Here is a 17,387-nt window from a genome sequence, read left to right on the forward strand (position 1 = left end):
TGCTGCCTGAGGATCCCAACCCTGAGCCTTCTTGCTCAGCTAGTTCCTCCTGATTCTTCCGATGTAGTGTGAAAATTCCTTTTTTTTTTTTTTTTTTGAGACGGAGTCTCGCTCTGCCGCCCAGGCTGGAGTGCAGTGGCGTGATCTCGGCTCACTGCAAGCTCCGCCTCCCGGGTTCACGCCATTCTCCTGCCTCAGCTTCCCGAGTAGCTGAGACTACACACGCCCGCCACCACGCCCGGCTATTTTTTTTGTATTTTTAGTAGAGAGGGGGTTTCACTGTGTTAGCCAAGATGGTCTCAATCTCCTGACCTCATGATCCGCCCGCCTCAGCCTCTCAAAGTGCTGGGATTACAGGCGTGAGCCACCGCACCCGGCCTTTATTTTATTTTATTTTATTTTTTTGAGATAGAGTCACATTCTCTTGCCCAGGCTAGAGTGCAGTGGCACTATTTCGGCTCACTGCAACCTCCGCTTCCCAGGTTCAAGCAATTCTCATGCCTCAGCCACCAGAGTAGCTGGGATTACAGGCATGCACCACCAGCTAATTTTTGTATTTTTAGTAGAGATGGGGTTTTGCTATATTGGCAAGGCTGGTCTTGAACTCCTGACCTCAGGTGATCCTTCCACCTCAACCTCCTAAAGTGTTGGGATTCCAGGCGTGAGCCACCATGCCCGGCATTTTTTTTTTTTTTTTTTTTTTGAGACAGAGTCTGACTGGAGTGAAGTGGAGCTATCGGCTCACTGCAGCCTCTGCTTCCTGGGTTCAAGTGTTTCTCCTGCCTCAGCCTCCCAAGTATCTGGGATTACAGGTGTCAGCCACCACGCCCAGCTAATTTTTGTACTTTTAGTGGAGACAGGGTTTCACATGTTGGCCAGGCTGGCCTCGAGCTCCTGACTTCAGGTGATCCACCGGCTTCAGCCTGCCAAAGTGCTGGGATTCCAGGCGTGAGCCAGCTTGCCCGGACAGTGTTGGTTATTAAGGTGGTGCAAAAGAAGGCATGTCTGGGCCCTTCCTCCAAATGAGGAGGCACAGAAACTGGTAAGGGTATGGTATTTTATTGAGTTATTCAACAGCCAGCTTCCAACTGAAACTGGACAAGCAGACGCCGAAGGCCTGGAGTGGGCTAAACGGGAAGCAGAAGTCCATGGTGAATGTGTCTGGGCCCACTCGGCCGAACTGGAGCACCAGATGTTCCGCTGAGAAGTGAATCAGGAACGAAGCCTTAGCCAGACTCTCATCTTCCAGCTTCGAGAACTGAGACTATTTTTTTTTCTTTTTTCGAGACAGAGTCTTGCTCTGTCGCCCAGGCTGGAGTGCAGTGGCCTGATCTTGGCTCACGGCAACCTCTGCCTCCCAGGTTCAAGCAATTCTTCTGCCTCAGCCTCCCAAGTAGCTGGGATTACAGGCATGTGCCACCATGCCTGGCTAATTTTGTATTTTTAGTAGAGACGGGGTTTCACCATGTTGACCAGGCTGGTCTCGAACTCCTGACCTCAGGTGATCCACCCGCCTTGGCCTCCCAAAATGCTAGGATTATAGGCGTGAGCTACTGCACCAGGCCGAGAATTGAGACTTTTAAGAGGCTGAGCGGTGCCCTCACTAAGCCAGAAACCTTGAGGGGTGTGTAAACTACAATTCCCAATAGGCTTTGCAATAGGGTGGCATCTGCCCTGCCTAGAAAAATGCTCAAGTGATGATGGGAGATGTAGTTCCCTTCCTTTCACACCCTAACCCCACCCCACCTGGCCCGGCTAAAATGGTTTCCAGGAGCTCACGGTGTTTGGGATCCACGATCTGGAAGTTCTTCACCGAAGCCCGAGTGACTCGACCATGGAAATTGAGCGTGTAGACACCGTTCTCCTTGTTCCACGACGGGGTTTTGCTGTGCAGCAAAAGCAACCCTTGTTTTTCCCCACGTTGGTAGCGACTCAGTAGTGACTCCTGTTCCTAGAAGGTAAAGAAGGGGCTGTGGTTTTTCTCAGAGGCTTTCGAAACTCCATCTTGAACAGGGGTGACTCCATCTTGAACAGGGGCTGGGTAAAATGAGGATGAGACCTGCTGGGCTGCATTCCCAAGAGGCTAGGCATTCTTAGTCACAGGATGAGACAGGAGTTTGACAGGACTGGTATCACAATGTTAGAAATGCTTGTTCCCCGGTGCCGTAAAGAAATAGCACTTGAACATAAACTTAATTTCCTCAGCAAGGCCATTTTTTTACTTTCTGCAGAAAGGGTACACTTGCCAGGAGTTTTGCTGCTAGAATACACCGAACAAAGGAGACAGGGTCATTTATAACCTGACGCATCCACCCTACTGCTGTGTCCGGTTTCCATTGGCTGGAACGGGACCTCACATTCTGTATTTGTCCCGATTGGCTAGCAACTTAGAACTTTTTAAAAGAGGAAAAAATGGAGGAGAACAAAGGAAGGAGGAAGTAACTTGTGGAATGCTGAGAAAGGTAAAAACACCTTCAAATAAGGAAGAGGAACAGGCTATGACCTAATGCTTGCTTGGACCAGTATGAGCATGCCAGGGAAAATATTTAGGCTAAATTGTGGGAGCTAAGAACATAAAGTACACTGATTTCTTTATTACGGCTAACAGATATTTAAGAATGTTAGCGGCCGGGCGCGGTGGCTCAAGCCTGTAATCCCAGCACTTTGGGAGGCCGAGACGGGCGGATCACGAGGTCAGGAGATCGAGACCATCCTGGCTAACACGGTGAAACCCCATTTCTACTAAAAAATACAAAAAACTAGCCGGGCGCGGTGGCGGGCGCCTGTAGTCCCAACTACTTGGGAGGCTGAGGCAGGAGAATGGCGTGAACCCAGGAGGCAGAGCTTGCAGTGAGCTGAGATCCGACCACTGCACTCCAGCCTGGGCGGCAGAGCGAGACTCCGTCTCAAAAAAAAAAAAAAAAAAAAAAAAAAGAATGTTAGCACAGATCTTTGAATAAATTTTGCTTCTAAGAGAAGTTACTGCCGGGAGCCGTGGCTCACGCCTGTAATCCCAGCACTTTGGGAGGCCAAGGCGGGTGGATCACGAGGTCAGGAGATCGAGACCATCCTGGCTAACACAGTGAAACCCTGTCTCTACTAAAAATATAAAAAATTAGATGGGCATGGTGGCGGGTGCCTGTAGTCCCAGCTACTCGGGAGGCTGAAGCAGGAGAATGACGTGAACCCAGGTGGCCGAGCTTGCAGTGAGCCGAGATATTGCCACTGCACTCCAGCCTGGGTGACAGAACAAGACTGTGTCTCAAAAAAAAAAAAAAAAGAGCCTGAAAGAGGGAGGAATCCTCAGTTCCTGGAATTGCCCACCCCTTTCCCAGAAAACTCAGGAATAATCCCCCTCTTGTTTAGCATATAATCAAGAAATAACCATAAAAATAGCCAACCAGCTGGCTGTTTTGCCTATGGAGTAGCCATTCTTTTGTTTCTTCTCTGATAAACTTGCTTTCACTTGACTCTATGGACTGGCCACAAATTCTTTCTTGCCTGAGATCCAAGAACCCTCTCTTGGAGTCTGGATCAGACCCCTTTTTGGTAAGAGTTTGTTAACCTACCACCAACCCTTTTTTTCTCTGGATGCAAACGTTTTGAGTCTCTAGTCTTTATTCCCTGAGACATGGAAGTCTAACAGTCCTTCAGGCTTCATAGGACACTTGTAACCCACTGGCCTCCTCTTCCTCCTCTTCTTCCTCCTCTGGGATCTAGGAGGACTGGCCCCATCCCTTTCTGCTCCACTGACCCAGAGATTCCTGACGTCAGAGACTCACATTTCGTGGCTGGACATCGATTCTTTGGTTCTGGCTGTTGGTTCCTGGGAGAATCGCAGTCATTTTTCGAGGCCCCAGGTATCCTAAGATGTTGGGCTCCTGGGGGTATTATATTCCAGTTGGCCTGGTTCCTTCTTCTGACCATCCTACCCCATTCTGTCATCCCCAGGACACTCACATAACACACAGCCCCCAGCTCCCGTCTGATCCGGGCAGTATTCTTGATTAAATGCTCCCGGTCAGGATTCACCCCATTGTCAAAGATGGTGAACTTGGTGCCGAAGATATTGGATCTGCTCCAGGAAGGGAATGGATAGAATAAAAATACTAAGTGTTACTCTTTGAGTAAGTGTCACTCATCACATCGACTCTTCCCATCCATCCCCTATGTCTAAGACTATGTCCGAATATCTGAGAATCATGTTCCTGGCTGGGCACAGGGGCTCACGCCTGTAATCCCAGCACTCCGGGAGGCAGAGGCAGGAGGATAGCTTGAGCCTGGGCAAAATGGCAAAACTCCTTCTCTACAAAAAAATAGAAAAATTAGTCCGGTGTGGCAGTTTGTGCTTGTGGTCCCAGCTCTCAAGAGGCTGAGGTGAGAGGATCACCTGAACCCCAGACGTCAAGGCTGCAATGGTGTGATCTTGCCACTGCACTCCAGCCTGGGTGATAGAATGAAACTCTGTCTCTAAACAAATATATACATAAATAAAAATAAGTAAATAAATGAGTCCGGGTGCTGTGGCTCACACCTGTAATCCCAGCACCTTGGGAGGCCAAGGTGGACGGATCACCTGTGGTTGGGAGTTCAAGACCAGCCTGACAGACATGGAGAAACCCCATCTCTACTAAAAATACAAAATTAGCCAGATGTGGTGGTGCGTGCCTGTAATCCCAGCTACTCGGAAGGCTGAGGCAGGAGAATTGCTTGAACCCGGGAGGCGGGGGTTGCAATGAACCAAGATTACGCCATTGCACTCCAGCCTGGGCAACAAAAGTGAAACTCTGTCTCAATAATAATAATAATAATAAAATAATTGAAACAATCATGTTTCCAGCATCCATGGTCCCAGGCCCCCCATTTCTTGGGTGAGCCATGTAACTTATGTAGCCTCCCTATTTTATTTAAATGGCCTTTTAGAAACCTTCTTCTTTTTTTTCTTTTTTCTGTTGCCCAAGCTGGAGTGCAGTAGCTCAATCTCAGCTCACCAAAACCTCTGCCTCCTGGGTTCAACTGACTCTCCTGCATCAGCCTCCCAAGTAGCTGGCATTACAGGTTCATGCCACCATGCCTGGCTAATTTTTGAATTTTGATAGAGATGAGATTTCACCATGTTGGCCAGGCTGGTCCTAAGCTCCTGACCTCAAGTGATCCTTCTGCCTCGGCCTCCCAAAGTGCTGGGATCACAGGCATGAGCCACCATGCCCAACCTCCCTCTTCTTTTTTGGATGGAAGAATTCACACATTCCAGGCCTCTTTTCCCACACAAAGTTAGGAATCCCAGTCCCTTGCCTCTCAAGGAGTCAAATGCCTTAAATGCCAGCCTATGTTCCAAACTCTTCAGTTCTTCTAGTCCCTGAGCAGTGAGCAGGTGGAAGGTATGCTGTGTGTGGCCTGCTGGGAAATGAAATCCGCCTGTCCCCAAGCTCCCTGCTACCTGCTCCTCACCACATGTCAGAGCTCTGCCCACCTGACTTTGCCCACGAAGTTGTCCCCATCCCGAGATAGATCTGTGGGATCCAGGGAGATGAGGTAATTAGAAGTTTTGCTCCTTCTTCTCTTTCGCCCAGCCAGGAGGAAGTGCTATGGATGAGAGGAACGGTCCATTAGAATGGACTTCTGGAGGCTGGGTGTGGTGGCTCATACCTGTAATTCCTGCACTTTGGGAGGCTGAGGTGGGCAGATGACTTGAGGTCAGGAGTTCGAGACCAGCCTGGTCAACATGGTGAAACCACATCTCCACCAAAAATAAAAAAAATTAGCCAGGCGTGGTGGTGCCTGCCTGTAATCCTGGCCAGTAGGGAGGCTGAGGCAGGAGAATTGCTTGAACCCAGGGGGCAGAGGTTGCAGTCAGCTGAGATCGTGCCATTGCACTCCAGCCTGGGCGACAGAGCGAGACTCCATCTCAAAACAAAAATAAAAAATAATGAAAAAAAGGCCAGGCGCGGTGGCTCACATCTGTAATCCCAGCACTTTAGGAGGCCGAGGCGGGTGGATCACAAGGTCAGGAGATCGAGACCACGGTGAAACCCTGTGTCTACTAAAAATACAAAAAATTAGCTGGGCGTGGTGGCAGGCGTCCGTAGCCCCAGCTACTTGGGAGGCTGAGGCAGGACAATGGTGTGAACCCGGGAGGCGGAGCTTGCAGTGAGCTGAGATTGCACCACTGCACTCCAGCCTGGGCGACAGAGCGACAGAGCGAGACTCCATCTCCAAAAAGAAAAAAAAAAAAAAAGAATGGACTTCTGGTAGCTGGTTAGAGCCAGGGGTCCAAAGACAAGGAAACATCATGTCCCATGATGGAGAAGCTGGTGATGGCACAACGAGCTTCTCAAGACTCACTGGGAAATGCGGTTCTCACTGAGGGAAGCCATCAGCGGGGTCCTGAATGGAAGCTTCTTGTCTTAATATCTCCCCCTCATTCCTTCCGCCTATGCGTCCAGGGTTGAAGCTTAGCCCAGGAAGGGTCTGGCTTTGGAGAATGGGGAGCACCCTCACTTGCAATATTGCAGCAGGACTGTTGTAGGCGTTTCATCTGGGAAAAATGGGTTTGGCTCTGAGTAGGCAAAAAACCTCTTTCTGGTGGGAGAGAGGATACCCCGAGGAAATGAGACCATACTTGGAGGGTAAAGGCCAGAAAGACTAGATTGAGAGAAGTGTGGCTTGAATCTGGAAAGACAAATCTGTGAGGGGAGGAGCCTAGTTTCTGGGGGCGGGATTTATCTCAGGATTGGGTGAGGCCTGAGAGCTGATAGCAAGGAAGGCTCAGTGAGGGAGGGTCCAGACTTTTTTTTTTTTTTTTTTTTTTGACAGGAAATCTCTAACTCCTGGGCTCCAGCCATTTTCCCACCTCAGCCTTCCAAGTAGCTGGGACTACAGGTGGGCATCACCATGCCTGGCTATTTTTTTTTTTTTTTAAATTTATGTAGAGACAGGGTTCCAACATGCTGCTCACGCTGATCTGGAACTCGTCAGCAAAAACGATCCACCCGCTTTGGCCTCCGAAATGTTGAGATTACAGGCGTGAACCACTGTGCTTGGCCTTTTTTTTGTGTGTGTGTGAGATGGAGTTTCGTTCTTTCGCCCAGGCTGGAGTGCAGTGGCACGATCTCAGCTCATTGCAACCTCCGCCTTCCAGTTTCAAGCATTCTCCTGCCTCAGCCTCCCGAGTAGCTAGGATTACAGGCACCCACCACCACGCCTGGCTAATTTTTGTATTTTTAGTAGAGACGAGGTGTTGCCATGTTGGCCAGGCTGGTCTCGAACTCCTGACCTTGTGATCTGTGCACCTCAGCCTCCCAAAGTTCTAGGATTACAAGTGTGAGCCACCGTGTCTGGTCCTTTTTTTTTTTTTTTTTTTTACACAGAGTCTCACTCTGTCGTCCAGGCTGGAGTGCAGTGGCGTGACCACGTCTCACTGCAGCCTTGAACTCCCAGGCTCAAGCAATCCTCTCACCTCAGCCTCCCGAGTAGCTTGGACTACAGGTGCATACCACCACGCCCAGCCAATTTTTGTATTTTTTGTAAAGACAGGGTTTTGCCATGTTGTCCAGGCTGGTCTTTTTTGCTTGTTGGTTGGTTTTGTTTTTTGAGATGGAGTCTTGCTCTGTCGCCTAGGCTGGAGTGCAGTGATGCTATCTCAGTTCACTGCAACCTCTGTCTCCCGGGTTCAAGCGATTCTCCTGTCTCAGACTCCTGAGTAGCTGGGACAACAGGCACGTGCCACCACACCCGGCTAATTTTTGTATGTTTAATAGAGACGGGGTTTCACCGTATTGTTCAGGCTGGTCTTCAACTCCTGACCTCAGGTGATCCACCGGCCTCAGCCTCCCAAAGTGCTGGGATTACAGGCATGAGCCACTGCGCCCGGCCTCAGGCTGGTCTTGACCTAGCTCAGAAAGGAGTGGGATTTTGCCTCGGAACGGAAGTGGGCGCTTACTCCCAAGGCTGTTGGGCCGGCTGACTGCACCTTCAGGCTGTCGGAGGTCTCCAGGTAGAGGTAGTAGAGGGGGAACAAGCCCTTATCCACGCCGCGCCTGTCACGGGTGAGGTAGCACTGCATCCTGGTACCCGGGACTGCTGGCCGTAGCACATAGGCTTCCATGTCCTCCTGCAGCCGAGGACAGGGGGAGCGGATTGCCAAGGAGGCTTCCTGCCTCATATGGTCGCTGTCCGTGCCGCCCTCGCCTTTCAGGGCCTCGAACAACTCTTCGTTAGCTGCTGCTGAGTTCGGCCCTGTAGACTCTGAGGCCTCTCTCTTCTTTTCCAAGTCTTCTTCCTAGCCAGGCACCAAATTCAAAGTCGAGGGACAACGCCCCCAGCCTTGCTCCCTACTGATTGGCCATCCCAGCCCTAGGGTCCCGCCCCGGCCCATCCACATTTTCTGCTTATTGGTCAAAAATCTCATTCAGTCCACCCAGCCACGCCCTCCTCTGTTGACTGGCCAGTCTATTCCCTTTCCTCGGCAGCCACAGCCACTCCACCTGCAGATCGGAGAATTCCTTTTTGAAAGCACGGCCCATTCCGTTAAAATGGCCATTGGTTTGATCTAGATAACATAATAACAGCCCACATCTGCCCCCAAGAGAAACCATCTACTGCACTTTCACCAACAACCAAAGTGAGTGCCAATTTGCCCTTTATTTTTTGAGACAGAGTTTTGCTCTGTCGCCCAGGCTGGAGTGCAGTGGCTCGATCTTGGTTCTCTGCAACCTCTGCCTCCCATGTTCAAGCAATTATCCTGCCTCAGCCTCCCGAGTAGCTAGGATTACAGGCTTGTGCCACCATGCCCGTCTAATTTTTGTATTTTTAGTAGAGACGGGGCTTCACCAAGTTGACCAAGCTGGTCTCGAACTCCTGACCCCAGGTGATCTGCCTGCCTTGGCCTCCCAAAGTGCTGGGATTACAGGCGTGAGTCACTGCTCCTGGCCCGCAATTGGCCCTTTTTGATCAGTGTTCTGCCCTTTCTGAAGCTCGCTGTCCCATGGAAAGACCTTTTTTTTTTTAGACAGAGTCTCATGCTGTCTCCCAGGCTGGAGTGTAATCTCAGCTCACTGCAACCTCTGCCTCCAGGGTTCAAATGATTCTCCTGCCTCAGCCTCCTGAGTAGTTGGGATGACTGGCTTGTGCCACCACACCCAGCAAAATTTTGTATTTTAGTAGAGACAGGGTTTCACCACGTTGGCCAGGCTGGTCCCGAACTCCTGACCTCAAGTGATCTGCCCACCTCAGCCTCCCAAAGTGCTGGGATTACAGGTGTGAGTCACCATGCCATAAGCTGTATTTTAATGACCATGTCCATGTCAAGTCAAATCCTCTGATTTGATGAACGGTACACACACACACACACACACACACACACACACGAGTCTCTGCTAGCTTAATCACCACCAAGAAAAAGAGCTTCTGATTGGGTGGCAGAATTTTAGCCCCACCCTCCCCAGAGGTCCGAGGCTAGCCCTCCTCTTCCAACATCCTGAGACGCTGTGCATTTTCCCACCTTGTAGAAGGCCAAGTTTTCATATACCCAGTCACCATCCATTCCAGGGTTTGGTCCCATACTGGGTGCCTTGTATGCATCTCCGACATCCTGGGATTCACTCTCACCCTCTGCACGGGTCCCTAAAGGATGAAAGAAGCCTGGACTAAGCTCAGGACAACTGGGTCCCAGGAGTGTGGGACAACATCATCAGTGCTAGCCAGAGAAGGCCACAATCCTGGGTTCTCAGTCCCTACTCATTACTCAGCGCCCTCACTTGCAACACCCTCCTCCTCCTCCAGGTGCATGGGAGTCCACAGGGACCAGAGTTTCTGATTACCCTGGATCTAAGGACAGGGAGGGATTAGGGTCTTCCCTTTTCCTTGTCTCAGACAAAGCATCACAGAGACTGAACATGGGGGAATGGAGTTTGGGGTGATAAGAATTCTGTCATTGAAATCATTGGCCATCTCATGAAAATAAAAGGAAATGTCACCACAATGGAATATTATAAGGGAATAAAAAGGAATGAAGTACTGATAACACTACCACACGGATGAATCTTAAAATTTTGTTAGGTGGGCCAGGAGCGGTGGCTCATTCCTATAATCGCAGCACTTTGGGAGGCTGAGGTGGGAGGATCAAGAGGTCAGTAGTTTAAAACCAGCCTGGCCAACATAGTGAAACTGGTCTCTACTAAAAATACAAAAATTAGCAGGGCAAGGCGGTGCGCACCTGTACTTCCAGCTACTAGGGAGGCTGAGACAGGAGAAGAGCTTAAACCCAGGAGGCAGAGGTTGCAGTGAGCCGAGATCGTGCCACTGCACTCCAGCCTGAAGGGGGCCTGCCCCTCCACACCCGTGGGTATTTCTCGCAAGGTGGAGATGAGAGACTAAGAAAAGAAGACACAGAGACAAAGTATAGAGGAAGAAAAGTGGGCCCAGGGGACCGGTGCTCAGCAAGTGAGGACCTGCACCAGCGCTGGTCTCTGAGTTCCCTCAGTATTTATTGATCACTATCTTTACTATCTCAGTGAGGGGAATGCGGTGTGACTATAGGGTGATGGTAGGGAGGAGGTCAGCAGGAAAACATGTGAACAAAAGAGTCTGTGTCATAAATAAGTTTAAGGAAAGGTGCTGTGCCTGGATGTGCAAGTAGGCTGGATTTATGTTTAACTTCACATAAACATCTCGGTGCAGTAAAGAGCAGTATTGCTGTCATGATGTCTCACCTCCAGCCATAAGGTGGTTTTCTCCTATCTCAGAATAGAGTGTATGGTCGATTTTACACCGAGCCACTCCATTTCCAGAGATGTGCGGGAGACAGATGCCTTCTTATCTCAACTGCATAGAGGCCTTCCTCTTTCACTAATCCTCCTCAGCGCTGACCCTTTACGGGTGTCGGGCTGAGGGGCTGTAAGGTCTTTCCCTTCCCACGAGGTCATATCGCAGGCTGTCTCAGTGGGGGGAATCCTGGACAATACCCAGGCTTTCTTGGACAGGGGTCCCTGCAGCCTTCCGCAGTGTATTATGTCTCTGGTTAATAGAGAATGGAGAATGGCGATGACTTTCACAAAGCATACTGCCTGCAAAACCATTTTTACCACAGCACATCCTGCACAGCCCTAAATCCCTTAAACCTTGAGTCAATACAACACGTTTTTGTGAGCACAGGGTTGGGACAAGAGTTACAGATTAACAGCATCTCAAAGCAAAACAGCTTTTCTTAGTATAGATCAAAATGGAGTTTCTTATGTCTTCCTTTTTCTACATAGACACAGTAACAATCCTAGCTCTCTTTCTTTTCCCCACACAGCCTAGGTGACAGAGTGAGACCCCGTCTCAAAAAAAAAAAAAAAAATTGTTAGGTGAATGAAGTGAATGAAGACACATGGTGACTTACACCCATAGTCCCAACATTTTGGGAGGCCAAGGTGGGAGGATCACTTGAGCCCAGGAGTTCAAGACCAGCCTACGCAACATAGTGACACCCCATCTCAAAGGAAAAGAGGTCAGGTGCAGTGGCTTATGCCTGTAATCCCAGCACTTTGGGAGGCCAAGGCAGGCAGGTCACAAGTTCAGGAGTTTGAGACAAGCTGTGCCAACATGGTGAAACCCCATCTCTACTAAAAAACACAAAAAATTAGCCGGGCGTGGTGGCACGTGCCTGTAGCCCCAGCTACTCGGGAGGCTGAGGCAGCAGAATCACTTGAACGCAGAAGGCGGAGGTTGCAGCGTACCGAGATCGCATATTTGCACTCCAGCCTGGGAGACACAGCAAGACTCTATCTCAAGAAAAAAAAAAAGAATTGAAGAAAGAAGCCACATACAAAAGACCACATAGTGTATGATTCCATTTGTGTGAAATGTACAGAATAGCCAAATCTAAGAAGACAATGGAGATTGGTGGTTGCCAAGGGCCGGGGTAAATGGAAAAGAGGTGACTGCTAATTGATGCACTATTTCTTTCTTTCTTTCTTTCTTTCTTTTTTTTTTTTCTTGAGACAAAGTCTCGCTCTGTCACCCTGGCTGGAATGCCTGATCTCAGCTCACTGCAACCTCTGGCTCCTGGGTTCAAGCAATTCTCCCACCTCAGGATTACAGGTGCCTGCCACCACACCCAGCTAATTTTTGTATTTTTAGTAGAGACTGGGTTTCACTATGTTGGCCAGACTGGTCTTGAACTCCTGGCCTCGGGTGATCCACCCACCTTGGCCTCCCAAAGTGCTGGGATTACAGGTGTGAGCCACCACGCCCAGCCATTATGCAGGATTTCTATCTGGGGTGGTACAAATGTTCTAAAATTGATTGTGGTGATGGTTGCAGAATTATGTAATCCTACAGGCTCCACATCCCCACTGCTGACCCAAAATATTCAGGAAAAAAATTTAAAAACAACAAGACAACAATAAATAACAGAACCAATTTTTTTTTTCTTTGAGACAGAGTATTGGTCTGTCACCCAGACTGGAGTGCAGTGGCGTGATCTTGGCTCACTGCAACCTGGGCCTCCTGGATTCAAGCAACACTTCTGCCTCAGTCTCCCAAGTAGCTGGGATTACAAGCCTGCACAGCCTTGCCTGGCTAACTTTTGTATTTTTAGTAGAGACGTGATTTCATCATGTTGGCCAGGCTGGTCTCAAACTCCTGGACTCAAGTGACCAACCACCTTCAGCCTCCCAAAGTGCTGGAATTACAGGCGTGAGCCACTGCACCCCACCCAAAATTTTTAAAAATAAAGTATAACAGCTATTTACGGGCCAGGCATGATGGCTTATGCCTGTAATCCCAGCACTTTGGGAGGCTGAAGTGGGCGAATCATAAGGTCAGGAGTTTAAGACCAGTCTGGCCAACATGATGAAACCCCGTCTTTACTAAAAATACAACAATTAGCCAAGCTTGGTGGTGCACACCTATAGTCCCAGCTACTCAGGAGGCTGAGGCAGGAGAAGCGCTTGAACCCGGGAGGTGGAGGTTGCAGTGAGCCGAAATTGCACCATTGTACTCCAGCCTGGGCAACAGAGTGAGACTCCCTCCCAACAACAACAACAACAACAATTTACATTGCATTTATACTGTATTAGGTATTATAAGTTATCTAGAGATGACTTACAGTATATGGAGGGATGTTCATAGTTTATATGCAAATTTTACACCATTTTATGCAAGGGACTCGAGCATCTGCGGATCTTGGTATCTTTGGGGTTCCGGGAACACATCCCCTGCAGATACCGAGGGGCAACCGTATACTGGAAACCATGGAATTGTAAACTTTAAATGGGTGACTTGTATGGTATGTGAATTATACCTCAATGAAGCTGCTACCTAAGAAAGGGGAAGATTTGCTGCATGAACCAGGGGATCCCAGGTTTCATCCCAATGTCCCCTAAATTACCAGGTCGTTGGCGGGCTTGCCAACCCTTGCGTCGGATTCTCGGAGACTGTTTAAAAGGTGGGGGAGAGACCGAACCATTCTCCACGGAGACTTCCTCCAATTCTGGGTCGGAATTGTCTGGGAGCCAGGATGAGAAAGGGGACTGGAGACCGAGATTCCTGAACACTGAGTAAGGAAGGAGGGGAGAGTTGGATTTCTGGATGCTGCAGGACGAGGCGGCTCAGGACCTGAATTCCTTGGTGTGAGGAAGGAGTGGGTGCAGTCCTGAGCTCCTGAGTATTTTGGACAGATGGATTGAGGCCCCAGACTCCTGGGTTCCAGTAGGGGCGGAGTTCTGGGGTCTAGGAGGTCCAAGGACTCGCAAATACCTGCTTCTGTCCGGGGTGTCAGGAGGCCGTGCTCGCCCCTGCCGTCTCCACCACAGCTCACGGTGCCCAGGGCACTGTGGATGCCAGAGGGCAGATGTGCCTCTGACACTTTCTTCCGGAGGAAAGGGTTCCTAAGGCCTGGGAGAAGGTGCAGCGAGCCCATGAAAAGGGTCTACAAATTCCGGTCCTCAACCAAACAACACCCCGTCACTGGGCTCCCAAATATCACCCCCGCCGGGTGCCGTGACTCACGCCTGTAATCCCAGCTCTTTGGGAGGCCGAGGCAGGCGGATCACCTGAGGTCGGGAGTCCCAGACCAGCCTGACCAACATGGAGAAACACCTTCTCCACTAAAAATACAAAATTAGCCGGTCACGGTGGCGCATGCTTGTAGTCCCAGCTACTAGGGAGGCTGAGGCAGGAGAATCGCTTGAACCCGGGAGGCGGAGGTTACGGTGAGCCGAGATTGCGCCATTGCACTCCAGCCTTGGCAACAAGAGCTAAACTCCGTCTCAAAAAAGAAAAAAAAAAATCACCCCCGTTTCGCGGACTACCCAAACTTTGAGACTCACCCAGGTCCCAAACTGCATCCTAAGGCTCAAACAAGCACAGCCCTGCTGCTGGATTGTTGCGGGCTCCGCACGTAAACAATCTCGCGCCAGGCTCTAATAATGAGACCACGCCACGCCCCGGACCCCTAGACCCCGTCTCCGCAATCCTGGGGTTGGGGTGGGGGTCCCGGCTTTCCCAGGATCCACCCCCGAGCTCTGCCAAGCCCAATCATCACATTCTCTTACCCCTTTCCCTTGCCAGTTGTACCATGCACCGCCCCTGCGCTCTGTAGCCCCGCCCCGAACCCCTCCCTCACAGATCCTGCCGCGGGGGGGCCCCGATAAGCCTCTACCCTGGGCGCTGTTCTAAAGCTCTCCTGGGCCAAGGCCAGCCCCCATCCACCTTCAAGTCCGCACCCTAAGGCTCCACCCCTTCTTCCACTAGGCTCCGCCCACGGACTCCCACAGGCCCCTCCCCTCCAGGCGAACGCCCCCAGGAGGAGCCCCAGGGGCCTTTGGTCACCTCTGTCACCTAAAAGGCGCTCCTCCCGCAGACACGAGCGCCAAAGCCACAGGGAAGCGTCAGGATTGGCCTGAACCATGAAGAGCTCCTGGCGCTTCTGTCGCTGCTTCTTTTCAAACAGCCGCCGCTGGGGAAATGGGAGAGGTGGGTGTCGGGGGCAGGAACCAGATGTGAAGACAGAAGCGAGATGGGGCCGGGGCAAGGGCTCGAGAGTTTGTGAACCCCTTTCTCCACTGGGGCCCAGATGTCCAGGCCCTCAGTGCTTCAGCTGCTCCTCCCTCACTCCACCCTTGAACTCAGATCCAAGAGTCCTGACACCCTGTCCTCTCCTCCCCCAGGACCCAGGAGTCCTGCCTTCTAGAAGCCTTGTTCCTTAGAAATTCATCACAAGGGTTTTTTGCTTATTTAGGACCCCCAATTCCTATTTTCTTTTCTTTTTCTTTTTCTTTTTGAGACAGAGTCTAGCTCATCGCCCAGGCTGGAGTACAGCACCACGATCTCCACTCACTGCAGCCTCTGCCTCCCGGGTTCAAACAATTCTCCTGCCTCAGCCTACCGAGTAGCTGGGATTACAGGCACCTGTCACCACACCCAGCTACTTTTTTTGTTTTAGTAGAGACGGGTTTCACCATGTTGGCCAGGCTGGTCTTAAACTCCTGACCTCAAGTGATCTGCCCGCCTCAGCATCCCAAAGTGCTGTGATTACAGTTGTGAGCTGCCGCGCCGGGCCCCAAATTCCTATTTTCTCATTTCTCAATGGGAAAACTCAAGGATGAGAGAGAGCCAACACGGGCGGGGAGTCCTAGAGCAAGATCTGGTGGAGAGGCCCCTGGGGAGGCACAGAAGGCGGAAGAGTTGGAGTGGTGAGATTCCTGGGCACAATACCTGCTGTTCCAGCTTCTGCAGCCTCATAGCAGCAAGCTCATGCTCCAGGATGCTGAGAGAGACGCAGGCTCACAGTGACAGTTTGCAGGGAACCTTGGTTGCCCAAGAGCCCCTCCCTCTCCCCCATCCTGCCCCTATCCCAACTTGAGTTCTGGGCACCTGTGAGGTCACAAAAGGTGCAGAACCTGAGCCTGTTCTACCAGTTATGGGGCCCTTTGTCCTGGCACTGACCCTCAGAAGCCAGGACCCAGAGATCCCAGGTCCTTCCTGTCTCAGGACTCAGGAGTCTGGGGCCCCCAACCCCTTCTCTTTCAGACCCAGAAGTCTGCACCCTAGCCCCCTCCCTTTAGGACACAGGAGTCCAGGTCCCCAGCCCCTTCCTGCAAGGCTGATGGTGCTGAACCTGCAAACATGGTTATGAGGCCAGAGCTGAGTGCATGAGGTCCCCAGCCCCTTCCACCTCTACCCCTACCCATCTGTTCCCCTACTCACTCTCTTCTCAATGTGTCATCATCCTGAGACATTCTGCAGAAGCAAGAATGAGGAGTCAGGATCCAAACCAACATCCCAATGGATCCTGCCCACCAAAACCTAATCCTTAGCTTGCTTGCTTTATTTATTTATTTATTTATTTATTTATTTTGAGACAGCCGAGCCTCGCTCTGTCACCCAGGCTACAGTGCAGTGGCACCATCTCGGCCACTGCAACCTCCACCTCCTGGGTTCAAGTGATTCTCCTGCCTCAGCCTCCCGAGTAGCTGGGACTACAGGTGTGCGCTATTATGCCTAATTTTTTTTTTTATTTTAGTAGAGACCGGGTTTCACTATGTTGGCCAGGCTGGTGTCGGACTGCTGACCTCAGATGATCCGCCCACCTTGGCCTGCCAAAGTGCTGGGATTACAGGCATGAGCTACTGTGCCCAGCCTGATCCTTACCTTTAAATTTGCTCCTGGACCCAGGCAGCCCGAATCCCAGCACCCACTCCTGTCGGGATCCAGTAGCCTGTTTCCAGCTTCCCACAGGTGTCCGCAAGTCCGCTTCTCTCTCCCCAAAATATCTAATTCTCCAGCACCCAGGCATCAGCACTCAGGACTGTGTACCTCAAACACCCAGCCCCCAGTGGCCTAGAACTCCACTGCCCACCTGCTTGGGATCCGGGAGACTCCTTCTCCCCATCAGGTGCCTGCAGAGGCTGCTCACATTGATGCCTCGGTACCTTGCCTCTCTGGCCAATCTCTAAACATACCTGATCCTCTGTTTGGAAGCTAGGGACCTAATCTCGGGATATCCGCGAAGAAGGGAGAAGAAAGACGGTTCAGAGGGAGGGAGGATTTCCCCTGGGACCTGACCTGGTCCACTCCCTTCTGACCTTCCACTTTCCACTTCCAACAAAGTAATGAGCTCGGTCACTGATGCAGCCAGGCAACGCTGCTCCGGGGGTTCTGAACACGAATGACGTGTGGGTGTTCCTTAAAGAGACCAGAGACTTCGCGGCCTCACTGTACACATCTCGCTTACAAGAAACTTACAAGAGCCAGGGCGCAGTGGCTCACGCTGCTGTTCCAGCTTCTGCAGCCTCATCCCAGCACTTTGGGAGGCGGAGACGGGGCGGGAAGATTGCTTGAGCCCAGGAGATCCAGATCCAGACCAGCAGTACAGAGACATCGTCTCTTTTTTTCTTTTC

The 17,387-nt window shown here is 51.0% G+C and overlaps 1 protein-coding gene across 14 annotated transcripts; it reads right to left on the minus strand.

The window, feature by feature from the left end:
* Positions 1-1,043: 1,043 nt before the first annotated feature.
* Positions 1,044-17,077, minus strand: LOC105478664 (TUB like protein 2). Of its 14 annotated transcripts, none has more exons than XM_071087387.1 (13): positions 16,847-17,064; positions 16,195-16,227; positions 15,703-15,754; positions 14,827-14,944; positions 13,744-13,881; positions 13,376-13,540; positions 9,503-9,624; positions 7,943-8,281; positions 5,474-5,586; positions 3,961-4,075; positions 3,783-3,881; positions 1,747-1,951; positions 1,044-1,200 (listed from the first exon to the last, which is right to left on the minus strand). In XM_071087387.1, the coding sequence occupies exons 2-13, from the start codon at positions 16,224-16,226 to the stop codon at positions 1,067-1,069; spliced, it is 1,632 nt and encodes a 543-aa protein (XP_070943488.1). In that variant the 5' UTR covers position 16,227; positions 16,847-17,064; the 3' UTR covers positions 1,044-1,066. The 14 variants fall into 14 exon arrangements, with proteins under 14 accessions (XP_070943488.1, XP_070943490.1, XP_070943489.1 ...); XM_071087389.1 differs by having other exon boundaries at positions 13,376-13,492; positions 14,818-14,944; XM_071087388.1 differs by having other exon boundaries at positions 1,780-1,951; positions 14,818-14,944.
* Positions 17,078-17,387: the final 310 nt, after the last annotated feature.

This window comes from Macaca nemestrina, chromosome 20, assembly GCF_043159975.1.
Source record: "Macaca nemestrina isolate mMacNem1 chromosome 20, mMacNem.hap1, whole genome shotgun sequence".
Taxonomy (NCBI): Eukaryota; Metazoa; Chordata; class Mammalia; order Primates; family Cercopithecidae; genus Macaca; species Macaca nemestrina.

Bases quoted from the DNA above. Each gene is read 5' to 3' on its own strand.
- LOC105478664 (XM_071087385.1), bottom strand. From the start codon at position 16,226: ATGTCTCAGGATGATGACACATTGAGAAGAGA. The intron at 13,541-13,743 runs GTATTTGCGAGT...TTCCTTACTCAG, and splicing joins GACACCCCGGACAGAAGCAG to TGTTCAGGAATCTCGGTCTC. The intron at 9,625-13,375 runs GTAATTTAGGGG...TTCATCCTTTAG, and splicing joins GCAAGCCCGCCAACGACCTG to GGACCCGTGCAGAGGGTGAG.